A 14,930-nucleotide genomic window follows, 5' to 3' on the forward strand; every position below is an offset into this window, starting at 1 on the left:
AAAAACTTTCAAATTACTCATGCTAGCTGTTTGCTACGAGGAATCGATCCCGGAGGCTTCAATTTATGTTGTCGTACTGACCGGACTGCCCTGGTGAAAGTGTCGTCTGCTCCGACGTTTGGCGGGTTAATCTCGTCTCATGGCTTCCTCGTCTGGCTCACACTGACCAAACCACACTATGTCACCTGGAAGGTCATGTGGTTGAACAATTTCCGGTTGTGGAGCAATGTTAGAGATCCTTACATACGTGTTGAAGATTTTGACAGAGTGTAAAGGGAGATCTACAGGTGTTTCCTGTTCTGCTGTTTGTCTAACGCGTAAAAGCGTCCTCCCTCCACCACGCGCACTGTCTGTGACGTGTAGGCGTCCATTGCCAGGCCGTGGTGGCTGTAGCACCAATACGGACACTAGTATTAGAAACTGTTACAATAATAGTGACCCTAGTTGTGGTAGCTGTCGCAACAATTGTGACACTTGTATTGGAAGCTGTACAACAGTAGTAACATTAGTAATAGAAGCTGTACAACAATAGTGACACTATTCGTGGAAGCTGTAGCATACATAGTGACACTAGTATTGGAAGCTGTACAACAGTAGTAACACTAGTATTGGAAGCTGTACAACAATAGTGACACTATTCGTGGAAGCTGTAGCAGAAATAGTGACACTAGTATTCGAAGCTGTACAACAATTATAGTAACACTACTTGTGGTAGCTGAGCACAAGTAGTGACACTATTCGTAGTGGTCGTAGCACCAATTGTACACTAGTACTGGAGGCTGTACTACAAAAGTGACACTATTCGTAGTGGCTGTAGTATCAAAAGTGACACTAGTATTGGAAACTGTAGCATAAATATTGACACTATTCGGGGCTGTTGTAGCATGGAAAGTGATACTAATTGTGGTAGCTGTGACAACAAGAGTAACCCGAGTTGTGTTATCCCGACAACAATAGTGACACTAGCTGTAGAAGGTGTGTTAACAAAAGTGCCACTATTCGTGGTTACTATAGCAATAGTGAAAGTGACACTAGTTGTGAAAGCCGTAACGTCATTTGTGACACGAGTCGTGGTAGCTTTGACACCTTGTACATAATTGTATTTTGTTGTTGTGCTCTTAGCAAGTTTAAAAAAATAATATTTTGTTGTTCTCTTTCTTTCAGGTTAAAGTACGATATATTAGTGGGAGGTGTACTTAATCTCCGTGTAGAACATTATCAAGAGCTGAATGGCTACTCTAACATGTACTGGGGCTGGGGAGCCGAGGATGACGACATGGCCTACAGGTAAGTGCACGACGAGGATGACGACGACGACGACGACGGTAGTGACGATGACGATACTGATGACTGTGGTGGTGTAGGTGGTAGTGTACGGATAGGCAAACAGAGGTGCTCGTGTTGTTTAATATGATGGTGATGAAGTCAGCATATATATGCGTGTATAGATTATTGGGTTGCGGGTCCTGTGCACTGCGGTGTGTGGAAGACTTAAGTGAAGTTGGTGCTTTTAGAGATATTCAGGTTTGAACCCCCGTGCATGGATTCGAAAGGCCCGCTTTCACAAAGCCATCGTAGCGCTACGACTGCGTATCTGTCATTCTTAAACATAGACTTACGGTTGTTTTAAAGATATGATCGCCTCTGAAATTGGCACTGTGCCTAATAGTTTGAGCAGAGAATTATTGAGAATTGCCCATACAGTTTTGGCGATCAACATTTACCATATTAAAGATGTATGTAGAACTTATTCTGCCTTTGATTCGAAAGAAAGACAACTCCGCATGTCATATTGGTTAAGTATGACCAGAGTTGTTTCCCTTGGTAAACAAGCCAGCAGACGGCAAACCCTACCACTGTGGTAATGGCAGATTTGGAAAAAAGAACGATTATTTCAGAATTATACAAATAAGGAATCATAACAGCATAGGTTATTACAGAGAGAACAGAATTGGCTGATTGTGTTTCATCGCACTCGGACGACGTGGATCGTTATTCACAATATCAATCTCTGGATTGTCTGACCGACGTGATAAGACTGGGATATTGCAGATAGGTGCAGCATCCAAAACAATCTGTACATGGACAACGTAATGGGTAACCATATGTTTAAAGGCACTGCAAGCTGCTTTCTGGAGATGGGTTCGTTAACCGCAATGATCTGTTGGCTATAGGTTCGAACATTCTGACCTTGACCTGTTAGCAGGTTAACGTCCCCGAACGTTCTTATTCCACGCCGGGATATATCTGTCATTTTATTCTGTTGCAATAACGGCGCTCTAGATTACACACAGCACGGTTTTATATTATTTAATGTTTCTGTCGTAATTTGAAATCGTTTAGAAACGACGAAACTGCGCTGTCATTCTAATTTCTCACAAAACCTTAGCTCTTCACGCCATGCCAACGTCACAGTGCTCAATGTGTCATCTACGTGACAGGATCTTTCCACTGATTTGATTTTGTGTTTTTTATCTTTCAGAATTTTACATGTCGGTTTTAAAATCACGAGACCACCGTCCACCATAGCTCGGTATAAGATGATAAAACATCAGAAGCGGCGACCAACGTCCTGGCATACGAGGTAATGTTCTCGTGACTGGTTTAACGGAGTATCTGGTATTGTCACTGTTTCCTAGATGTTCATAAACACATGCTCGTGATATTCAACACATAACTGGGGCTGTCGGGTAGCCTAGTGGTTAAAGCGTTCGCTCGTCAAGCCGAAGACCCGGGTTCGATTCCCGACATGGGCACAATGTGTGAAGCCCATTTCTGATGTCCCCCGCCGTGATATTGCTGGAATATTGCTAAAAGCGGCGTAAAACTATACTCACCCACTCACCCAGCACATAACTTGTCCACACAGTATTTCAGTGTCACATGTAGCGTTTAAACACAACACTGGTGGAACCGTCGGAGTCGTACAATCGACGTCTTTAGTCGCCGTCGCCTGGGAGGGGTAGCACTGTGAGGCGTCGGGCAACAAACAAACACATTGTTATGCAAATGATGTGAGTGGCGGGTTCTGCAGGTGGTGCAGGACATGCGTACCCTTTTCGCGAACACCTGGCGCCATCATTGAATTTCAGTGATCTGTTCATAATTTCACCGTTAATTTGTCTTGTAAGACGAATGAAATATGGCGACCGAAAATGGCGGAGACGTTATTCCCAAGCGATGACGTTTTGTATATATTATGATTACGGAAATGTTCTTTGTCGCTTTTATTTAACGTTGAACTTACACCCAGTATTTGATTTTATGGATATTCTATTCTTTTCAGAGAAACTATGTCATAGCGCGATACGATTTATTTTAGTGTATTTAAGTATCCCCGAGTTTCTCAGTGAAACAAACAACACCAACACCATTGATCAAGTAGCCTAGATAGTTGTCCCTATCGGCTTTCCATACGAGTATGACGAAAATGAGACGCGTTTAGCTCTAATGGCAGATCATGTATATTTTACCCGTATGTATAAGATCGATATATCAATATGATGCTCCGATAACACATTGCATTTATACACCACCCGATCCTAACCCCAATGCCCACCCCACCGCCTCCAATCGACTTGTACGTCAAAACGATATGTCGACCACCAGAACACGAAACTGCAATTTCCTCTATGCACTGTGTAATCAGTTTTTGTGTTGCCCTTAAATCATATTATAAAAGACTCAGAATTGTTATTGATGATTTATTCAATCACTTGTATAATCTGCTGAAAATTAGAAATATAATTTTTATTTCCAATGCCCTAACGGTAGTTAGAATTGACAACGTTATAATACTTCATCATGCGGGAAGAGTTCACGTCATTTTGACATGTGCGGATCTCACCGCTACAGCTGGATGTAACGTTAAGTCTGTTGTCAATTTGTGTTCATTTTGACGTCGCTGTGGTTTGATCCAATGGAAGTGTCGGAGATTGTGTTATTAATGCGACCACTTCAGTCATCTGCACACAGAGACAGCCGTGAATGTCTGGAGGAACAGTACTACGGTTTGAGCTGATATGGTAAACGTTAATTTAGTGCTTTGATCTAGAGATGAGGAGATTGTCATTCCATAATACTTGATCATATTCCATGTATCCCCAATAAACAAAATTCTTTAGGAAATCCATAACACGTACTTGACTTGCTACAATACCCCGTGGGAATTCCAGGTTGGATTTGGTCCCGAGCAAGCTATGTTGATTGTAGAGGCTTTCATTGGTCGGGTGGTCAGACTCGGTGACAACCCACGCACGCACACAGTTGCTACAATAACACATTCCGACATTCTTTATGACATCCGACTGTATAAACGCCTGTTTTACCTCCTGATTGACCCAAACGTTGGTATGTAAGTATTCCAGTTAATATCGGAAACAGTGACGCCTGTCTATGCGTCTTGATGGGACAGCGGTCGCTGGTCAGGAAATTCAATCGGGTTCCACGCCCGACTCTTACTCATTATGTCTCAATCAGTCGACACAGAGATACACGTCATGTTCGTCGACTGTTTGTAGTCTGGAGATTGTTAAGACGACAACACTGACTATGGATCGCTGGTCTCTGGCTAGCGATAGAGCTTTGGTCGCAGATTGAAAGAGCTCGAGGATGCTGGCCATAGTCACAGTCCGTTGGCCATATTGTCACGGTCCGTTGGATTATTGTCACGGTATGCTGGCGGTATTGTCAGGGAATGCTGTCCCTTATTCTCGCGGTACGCTGACATGGATGGACTACAGAACACTTCTGTGGGGGACGGTATTCTTTGGCGGTAGATGGTAGACTGGTCCCAGTCCTAATCATTCTGTCCAAAGAAAACAGGTGCAATGCTCTGTTCATCTGGGACGGTTTTCAAAAGACTCGCCATGACATACTTGATCAATGTCTTGTGTATCTCGTGCGTCGTTTACTTGACTAACCATATTTGCTGCTGTCCAAGCAAAACAGGTGCAATGCTCTGTTCATCTCGGACGGTTTTCACTAGATTGACCATGACATACTTGATCAATGTCTTGTGTATCTCGGGCGTCCTTTACTTGACTAACCATGTTCGCTGCTGACCCTGGCACACTGTAACTAATGTTATATTTAGGGCACTTTCTTAGTAAAGTACAGATTCTAGTACTTTTTTGGGTTGAGTCCCGTCCGGGAATTCGAACCCACACCTGCCAGGGTGAGGCACCTAATCGCCAGCACACAAAGTCAGCGATCTAACCCACTCTGGCGATTAGGTGCCTCACCCTGGCAGGTGTGGGTTCGAATCCCGGACGGGACTCAACCCAAAAAAGTACTAGAATCTGTACTTTACTAAGAAAGTGTTATCCCAAATATAACATTAGTTACATTTGACCACTTTCTAAATGGCATTGTGTATTCCTGGCACACTGGTCCAAGATTCTGTTCACCTCACGATGTACTCCTGTCCTGCCCTATACGAAGTCACATTGTGGTGACTTATTGCAAGTTAAGGTCGTCCGAAGGTGATGAGCCCTGCCCATCCCATCCGTTTCAGACCACAAGAGCAGCACAAGTACGAGAAGGCCGCCAGATCACAGGGAGCAGAAAAATTCTCCGTGACTTCCCCTTTAACTACCGCAGACTCCTGGCATCGATCGAGAAGCATGTTTGGTAGCCATAACGCAATAAAGCCGTTAAAAGCCGAGGGTTTAAGCGATCCAAGCAACTCTTTGGATTCGTTTCGATCCACGCGGAGATGGGTTTGAATCACTTAGGTAACTCTACAGTCTTCTCCCACGATATCGTGACAGTCATTTCTACAGCGCTAACTGCCTTTTACTCCATACTCAATGCAGCGGAACCGTTCCTAACGGACAGCAATCTTTGGAACCATTGCTTCAGCTATGTTTATGTCAACAGGAAGACGCCATATTTACATAATTAGATCAATGGTTAACACGTAGTCAATTTACACAGTTTTCAAGAAAGTGGGGTACAGCCTTGTAATTTGTCGATTGCAAAACGTAGATTTATTGGCACGTGCAGTGGTTAAAGGGGAGGGGACGGGGACGACATATTGATCCACAGTCGACGTCATGCCATACCACTGACAACATCCTCGGGCTGCAGATCGGCCTCATTGTTACTGGGGACTGGCTGGCGCTGGTGAAGGGACTGGTGATTGGCTGTTCGCAAAGTCGGCTCCCCGGTGGCCTCGCGCCAGAGGCAAACCCTGGGAACCGTGGACATAAAAATAATCGTTTTGCCGGTGAAGTTGTTTCCCAAGGCTACAAGGCGTTAAGTAATCAGGAAACTATTACACGCCCGTTTCCGAGTGTTTCCGATTCCTCATCGTGAGAATTTGCTGCCTGACGATTAAAGGTGTCTTCACTCTCATCAGGTTATCTTGTTTGTAAATGCCTTGGATTTGAATGCCTCGTCCTCAAAAGGGATAACTTGACAAAGGGATACAGTCTTTGTCTGTTGGACCCATTAAGCGTGAATTGCTCAATATCAGTAACAAGCAACAAATGATGAATAATTATATTATGCAGCTCTGACGAAGTGATGGTCAATGTTTTTTGTATTTAGATAAATTCGTAGTTTAATTATTCTAAGCTTTCAAATTTCTTTCTTTAAAAGTGGCAGTTTTTACTACTCCTGGTGGTTAAAGTTCTAACTGGTCACGCCTTAAGCCCATACTTGGTTTCCAAGTTGTGATGGTGAATTTTGCTTCAGTCGGCGTAAAACACTCACTCACTCACTCACCCACTTAATGTCACATGTGCGATAGAGGACGGAATTGTTTATATTTTGTATAGAATTTAACGTTCTTCATACATGTCGTGTTTTCATTTTTGTTTTAAAGTGACCTCAGAAAGATATTGTTGATGGTCTGAAATAATAAGTATTTTAGGGACGAGTCGAATGGCTACTTTACTTTTTAAGTTTTATTTCGTTGTTGAAGTGGACCGTCTCCGTGGACTAGTGGATAGAGTGTCTACCTGGAGAGCGTCTCTGTGGTGTGGTTGATTGAGTGTCTGTGGTTCCGTCATACCAAAAGATGTCCACATTTGTGCTATCGACGGATCCGTTGAAGACATAACTTAATAACAAATAAAAACGATTTACCCCTTGGCACGAACAACGGGACAGTGCGTGCCATGCATTGAGTATGAGTATGTATTGAGTAACATAAGCCGTGAATACTCGAGTACTCGAGGAATAAAATCACTACTGATTATCGTGACTTTAAGCCTTGAATACCCATTTCATACCAATCAGTGTGTCTACAGCATCAACTCCACTACTGCTACAGGAATAAAAAAACACAACGCTTTCTTTGGGAATCGACGCTGCACATACATAGCTTCAGTCACCGCGGCGTATGGCATTATGACCATGAGGGACCGGAAGCTCCAAACAACACACTTCCGCTACGACGCGTTGACTTTACGACATCGCGCTTAACGCTGTTAACGTTCTGTTTAGACTCGGGGCTACAGTATTGACTTTGAACGTCAATCTTTTCTGAATAATCGCTCATAATCTTGCTTCCCTCCCCATCAAATTACCTCAAAGGCGAATCCGACTTGTCCGGAGTGGGCGAAGTTTGAAACAAGACACGCGTTATGAGTTTACCGAGATTGATATAATAGCTGACCTGTGTAGCCGAATGATCGCCCGAGTTGGCCGAGATTATTCGATTGTGCGATCGATTTGAAAGGTCTTTATCGCTGATCGTGAATAGAACACTGACGTTACAGCCGAACAGTATTGGCCAAATTGATCACATGGACACATTGAAAACAATCCTTAAATGTTTTTTTTTAGGCTGGGACATTAAATGCTACCTTGATGGACCGTGTGGCTCGTTCTTGATCAGACAGAGAGTCTGTGTACACGTGGACTTTACATCCAGGGGTAACTGGGTTCAAGGCGTCGAAATTCGCTGTTGCGTCCCTTTGTTGAGCCAGGATCCGCTGACTGGGTCATCACACCATGAATAGTACTGATTATGATCCTTGGTTTATGAGCACCTTTCCGTGCTCCTGGGTCACCAATGTGGTAATCGTGTTCCCAGGAGTCATTCGCGGAGTATCTCACACATTTAACTGGACCCGTGGAGATCCGGGATAGAATAGCGAAAGTTCTTCAGCAACCCATGCTTGCCGTAAAAGGAGACTATGCTTGACGTAAAAGGCGACTAACGGGATCGGGTGGTCAGGCTCGCTGACTTGGTTGATGCATGTCATCGTATCCCAATTGTGTGGATCGATGCTCATGATGTTAATCACTGGATGGTCTGGTCCAGACTTAGAGACCGCCGTCATATAGCTAGAATAATGCTGAGTGCGGCATTAAACAACGAACAAACAAACAAACAAAACTTTATACTGACACGCGGGGATATATGAATGCGACACTGAACATTTTATTCACTCACTATTTCCCCTTCTAGCAATGCATCCTACAGAGTATACCGTATAACAGTGTGTACTAATTCGCGTTGTATATTTGGGGCATTATGCTGTACGGGTGAAAGCACCTGTATTGTTTTCGACATGTCCACTACCTTTTTATGAAAATTGCGTGAGTGGCGGATGCTGCCGGTAGGGTGTTTTGCGAACACCTGGTGTCATCACTGATTGGCAGTGATTTTGCCTTTTGCGCTGGATGGAGTCTGTATCGGGAGAAGGGGGCACGGGTGGCCCAGTCGTCTAAGGCGCCGCGATTCGTTGTGCAGAGTTGCGTCCCTTAGGCATGCCAGAAACCTATGATTATGGGTTCGAATCCAAGTTCGCCCCGATTATGTTTCTAGGTTTGTCAGCACAATACCCGTGCTCGTGGGTTTCACCGAAGTGGTAAACGTCTGAGACCTGCATCACTTCGGGCTTTCCTCCCACATTAAGCTGACACGCCGCGATATAACTGGAATACTATTAAAAGCGGCGTTAAACCCAACTCACTCACTGTATCGGGAGATAACGAGACTTGTTAATCTCCGGCGTTAACATTCTACGTTTCCCGATATCGTATGTTACTCTTCCTGTGTCCAGCTTTAATTGTTTTCCGGATCAATTAGTTATAGGCACTGGGGTGTTGCGACGGGTTTTAATGTAACTATGATTGATTAATAAGTATATGAAAGACGTGGCTTCAGTGCATGGTGTAATTAAACATCTTTGTTATGTACCAGATACACCAGATACACGTTCGTACCCCTTCGTTTGTGATCGTGGATTGAAAGCCCAGATGCAACCTGATTATAAGCCTTGGTTTGCCAACAGCACACCTCCTAACTTTCAAAATCTGCTCTGCGTGATTTGGGGATTTAAAATTGATGTCACTGAAATAATGGTCATTCCGAGGTTGAACAAGACTTCACTCACTTCACTTCACTTCACTTCACTCACGCACACACTTGCAAGCTTACTACCCAATGAAAACTGTGTACAAATACCTCCTTTATGCAATGGAAAAGGTTTAAGGTATACAGGAAAATGGGGGAATGAAAATCTTGTTTTTCACCCCTGGCCAACTGACTATTACGTTTATCTAGCTTCAAGGAATAAAATGTCTAGGACTGTAAGCTACTTGTAAACTGTAAAGAAGGCCATGTTCAGATCAGATGAACATCTGACTTGCCTTTGCATGTGTTTGTGACGGATGCCGCTGTGAAATGGGTGTGTGGGGGCAGGATGCGCTGACGTTTTCCTGAACATCTGCCATCACCACTATTTAATAGTGAATCATAAACACGGAAGCGACAAAACAATTTCCACAATCATATTACTCCTAGAAAATCTCTACCAAAAGCAGAGTCCTTTGTTTATGTAAAGAAATGCTTATGACATCGATATCGTAATCGTACAATGATTATGCAAAGACTTTCATCGCTTATATGTATATTGTATTGCCTTGCACCATGTCTATTTCCTGTTTTGATTACCACGTTCTTCCATGTTAGGTACATTTTATACAGCAGCCCCGGCGCTACAACGTGTGCATCTCACACGTAATCAAAATGTCGTATTTTGTTATTAATACGAATCTTTGTCTCGTTTCAGGTCTAAACTTCTCCACACGGCCGTGAAACGGTACAAGATGGACGGTCTGAACAGTGTGAGCTATAAACTAATGTTTATTCACGACGAAAGACTGTTTACACACATAATGGTGGATGTTGGAAAGCCTTGATGACGTTTTGTGATGTAGGTAATTCATGAGGCCTTCCGTCACGTGTGACCTCTCAGGTCAAGGTCAAGGTCGAGATTGCTGGCCCCGTAGCCACAGTGATGGCGACTATGTTAAGGCACGAGGAATATGAATGACCCAGGGAATAATAATCAGGAAGGAATGCGATCGGAGGTCAAGGTCAAGGTCACGACCTTAAAATAATTGTGAAATATGTGACTCATTGTGTGGTGATAGGTGAAATATATTCATAAAATGCCTTTGCAGTATTTTTGTGACTGACTGCCAGATGAAATCCAGACAAAATAATCAGAGACAATTGAACTTTGTCCGGAGAAGGGGAGATGGATTTAGCGTGAAGAAACACATCTGTGGGCAGATGTACCCATCTGGTGGATACAATAAGAGTATTGGATACGTGGACGTCACAATCAGTGCCAGAGTGACGTCACTGCCCCCTCCTTGTGATCATGCCAAACATCTCATGCATTTAATTTATTCAAACAGCTGATCCAATGCAATGAACCAAATGACTCATTTTATCGGTGGTGCATACTTATCATATGTTTGGTGCAACTGCAAACTCGTGCTGTGTGTGTCTGTACCAGGTGTGACCGTCATGCTCGCGTTGATTCTACCCTGCTGGGACGTCATCATGAACAGCTTCCTGGTTGTGTCGACGTATGAAGCCAACAGTTTGAGCTGATCACAACATTATTTCGGAAATTAATTTATCGGCGGTGGGGTCGGATGGTCGAAGAGCTGGAATTGTTGAAGACTGGTTCTTCGGTTACGTGTTAAATATTTTTAGAAACAGCATAATCCATTAAAATGTGAAAAATGAGAGGACGTGTCCTTGTTAAAAAAAAAACATACTGAAACGTGGGTAGGTTGATTGGTCGTTGATCAAAATGTTTTTGACGATTTCTTCTTTGACGTAATATCAGCCTTGTCGGTTACTTCCTGTGTGCCGGACTTTTGAATGCCATGTACATTTCACAACTTCCGCCACGTGATTATGTGACAGGAACACTGCTACTGACAACCCTTAAGACCCCTTCACACCCGAGTGATTGGCAGGTGCGTGTTTCAATCTGTCGGCGGCATGCGCTGTCGTTGGTGAAGACAAACAGACAAACAGACACAGCTGGTGGAACCGTTATCTTCAAGTATATCGTCTACTTTACACAAGATTGACAGATGTGAAATCAGCATGAATCGGTTTCAGAGCGAGAAGCTTCACTTGAGATTTATCTCCGTTTACCAGAAACACACTTTGATACTTATTTACGTTTTTCTTTCTTTTTGCGAATGTGTGGTTTGGGTGTGACGTCATTATATCAATGTGCCAAATTGGGGAATGCACAGTCAATCCTGCTTCCAAAAGTATTTTAGATTGTTTTTTAGTTCCATTATAACCAAAATACCCGGACACATCCACCTGGTGCAAATATATAACAAGAATCTCGATTATAAATATATAATCAAATATCTAGTCAGTGAGTTTGTTAGGAAAAAAAATATATTGTTGTTAGTATTTTTCATTTTATGTAGCGGAAGGTTTGTTAAAATTTCAGTCCATTTTCGCATTGACATGGTATAATTTTCCATGTTCCAACCTTAACATTGTGGTCCGTGGATAACGGTATTGCTGAATGGTAAACTGCTTAATAAGATCAGATATGCTATGTACACAGAACACACTATCAGAATTGATAAAATACACACGCTATAACTGAAATCTATATCTTTCATAATCTGAACTGGTAATTGCGTTCAGATGGTTTTCCTGTTCGCGGCATCTGTTCATCGATGTTCTAAACCTATCCAAATCGATCCCAAGCATGTGTTATAATTATAACAGTAATGTACCCCTTTTATATCGAGCGTCCAATGTGCAATTCTCGTACACGTGCAGGAAATCGTCATGAAACCTGCTATGGCTATCATCGCACCGGGAAAGGATATGTATTATATATTGACCAGTGGTCAGTCTTACCAGCAATTCCCTGGTGGTTTTACTACCAAGAATTTTGATCATTTAAATTTTGAAACTTAATGAGCGTTCTTGAAATATTAACAAGTCAAATATCAATATGCCAACAACTTCTGCACATATTAACTTGATTGCACCCACTAAGTTAACAAACCGATCTCTGATATCGTGTTTAGTTTCGGTTCAATTGTGTACATCATTTGCATTAGAATTTGCTCATTAGTAAATATCATGACACAATATCATGCGAAGATTTCATGTTGTGAATATTTTTTTCGGCTTTGTTATTAGAAAAAAAATAATGGACTCATCAAAGATTCATGAAGTGATTCGTCAAAGATTTGATTTGTCAAATAATGCTTCCCCTGTGTGATCTTATTTTTTTTAAATCAAAGAATTTGAGTTTGAATTGGAATGTATGTGATACGTATACATATCACATATCGGGATAAGTCATTCATGCTACAACTTATCGACGTTGTACACAACATGAGTCACGTGTCACGGTTGTATAAACTGTTGTACTGGTGTGTTACCTGTGTATTGTTGATTGTTATATATCAAACATACCTGTGAACAAGGGAGGGCACGGAGGATGTATGTTTTGTGCCTTACCGATGACACATGTTCATGTACATGCGCTATGAACACTCTCTTATTTCAGAATTGATTGACATGTGTGCTTATGCCAATACCACATAGCAGGTATATGTGGGTGTGGCAGTATGTTTGATTTCATATTGGCAATATTTCACATCAAACAAGACAACTTTACATGTAGCCTCAAATGAATCACTAGAAGCAACTTTACCTGCGTGGAAATACTGTAATATTAGTGAATGGGTTAGGTTAGCGCCGCTTTGAACAGTATTTCGGTTGCATCACGGCGTGTCCGCTAAATATGGGAGGAAACACGATGTGATGCAGGTGTTAGACGTTTACCACTTTGGTGAAGCCCACGAGTATGGTATGGTGCTGACAAACCTAGAAACATCACTCGGGATTTGAACCCACGATCGTTGGTTTCTGACGTGCCCAAGGGAATTAACTCTGCACAGCGAATTGCGGCCCCTGACACAACTGGGCCACCCTCGCCCCCACTCTGATAATCAATTCAGCCTGGACATGAATTAAGATGTGAGCGGTATTTTGAATCAGTCAGTGTAACAGCCAGGTCTAATATGTCCCCGAGAAATAGTCTTGTCACAGCATTGTTTTCTAACTGGAAATAGAGGCCGTATCAATTGTGCATGGTTACAGTCTGCCATGCGTTTTAACGATTTGATCGAATCTCATTTACGGTGGGCAGCTTTTGATAGACCTGTGCGAAAGTCGTCGCATCTGTGATACAGCAATCATTTAAATGCCGCTTCGGAATATCTCTTTTGATCGTTTCAAATATCTGCTGGCTATTCATTTGATGGAATTAGAAAATACATGCATGATTTAACTAAATGCTGTTGACAATCCCTGGAGAGAGTTTCGTGTAAATCAGTGTAAACTGTAGTTTAGAATTCTCCTGCGGTTCTGATGACTAGTGTAGGCGAAACGTTCATTTTGTATGACTGATGATATTTGTTACTGTATATTTGTTGATCAGATGGTCACAATGACATGACATTTAGATCGTGTACTCCGATAACACACCTCTCTGCGTGATGATATGACAATTTTATTTCTCTACCACCTCGATTCGGAAATTTCGAACAAAAGAAAATCAAGACCAAAAGTATTCGTTCGATAGTACTGCCTTTTGTATGAAGAATGCCATGGCGCTCAGAAACGACAGGGTGTAGAGAATCATGCATTACACGGCACGGCCTCTGATATTCACATCGGAAGTGGTCGTTAACGTCCGTTTACGAGAAAAGAAATCAGAAATGTGGCTCCATGCTTCGGTGACTCGAGAATGTAGAACCCTCGACGTTGATTAGAAGGTTCGCCCGGTTGACGTGACATAAAATGGTTGTAAGATCTTCACACAGAGAAACATCATATAGGAGTAAAGATCTGAATTTAATAAGATTGATGTGATCACATTTTGATACAAAAATATATCTGTTTCGTGTAGATTGTCAATGGTGTGTACTTATGACTACGTCTGCCATATGTTCAATACAATGGAAACTAAATCTGCATAATTTGCGAAACATAAGTATTATGATTGGGTGGTCCTACCGCCTAGTATTTAGCCAAATCAGTATGTCTTAGTTGTTCAGAATTTATACCTGATCTCAGCATCTGGGCGGACTGTTGTGTACCTCAATCAGGAAACGTCTATCCAAGTTATGATTTCAATATATTCATGAAGGTTATGTTAGGAAGAGCACTCTTTTTACAACTATTCATTCTTGGAAGACATCTTTATTGGGGTCTGTTTAAGCAAGATACCGTAGTGAGGTGACACATTGTACACGCGATCCAAGAATATTCAGCTTGGGATGCGACAGGGTGGGCTTGTCTTTTGTTGGTGTCGCATACCGGTGTTGGTAATTGTCAGGACGAAATACCACAGACAAAGGGTAACCCTGATGTATTTTGGTTATCGTGATATTACTGACTAATAATATGATATATATGTTTGTTATTGTGAACTCGTTCTGTTTGAATGACATGGCATTTGGTCCAAGTTGCAATCATGTTCATCACGAAGGTTGAATTGAGTGAATGAGTGATTGATGTTTTACGTCGGAGTTAATGTTACAGCTATACCAGAGTGTCCTGTAAATATGGAGATGGGCCATGATTGATACTATGAAATACAATAAGCCAGGTC

General features: G+C 42.3%; 1 protein-coding gene across 3 annotated transcripts in view; it reads left to right on the top strand.

Moving 5' to 3' along the window:
• LOC139473658 (beta-1,4-N-acetylgalactosaminyltransferase bre-4-like) overlaps nt 1–12,394 on the top strand; it is a 139,022-nt gene extending 126,628 nt beyond the window's left edge. For all 3 annotated transcript variants that reach the window (XM_071256350.1, XM_071256349.1, XM_071256348.1), the window contains 3 exons: nt 1,165–1,287; nt 2,483–2,584; nt 10,032–12,394. In XM_071256350.1, coding sequence (XP_071112451.1) covers nt 1,165–1,287; nt 2,483–2,584; nt 10,032–10,161 — 355 coding nt within the window. In that variant the 3' untranslated portion in view covers nt 10,162–12,394. The remainder of the gene's footprint in view (nt 1–1,164; nt 1,288–2,482; nt 2,585–10,031) is intronic.
• Nucleotides 12,395–14,930: the final 2,536 nt, after the last annotated feature.

The sequence above is a fragment of the Haliotis cracherodii genome, unplaced genomic scaffold (assembly GCF_022045235.1).
Source record: "Haliotis cracherodii isolate W230 unplaced genomic scaffold, xgHalCrac1.p SCAF_3, whole genome shotgun sequence".
In the NCBI taxonomy this organism is placed as follows: Eukaryota; Metazoa; Mollusca; class Gastropoda; order Lepetellida; family Haliotidae; genus Haliotis; species Haliotis cracherodii.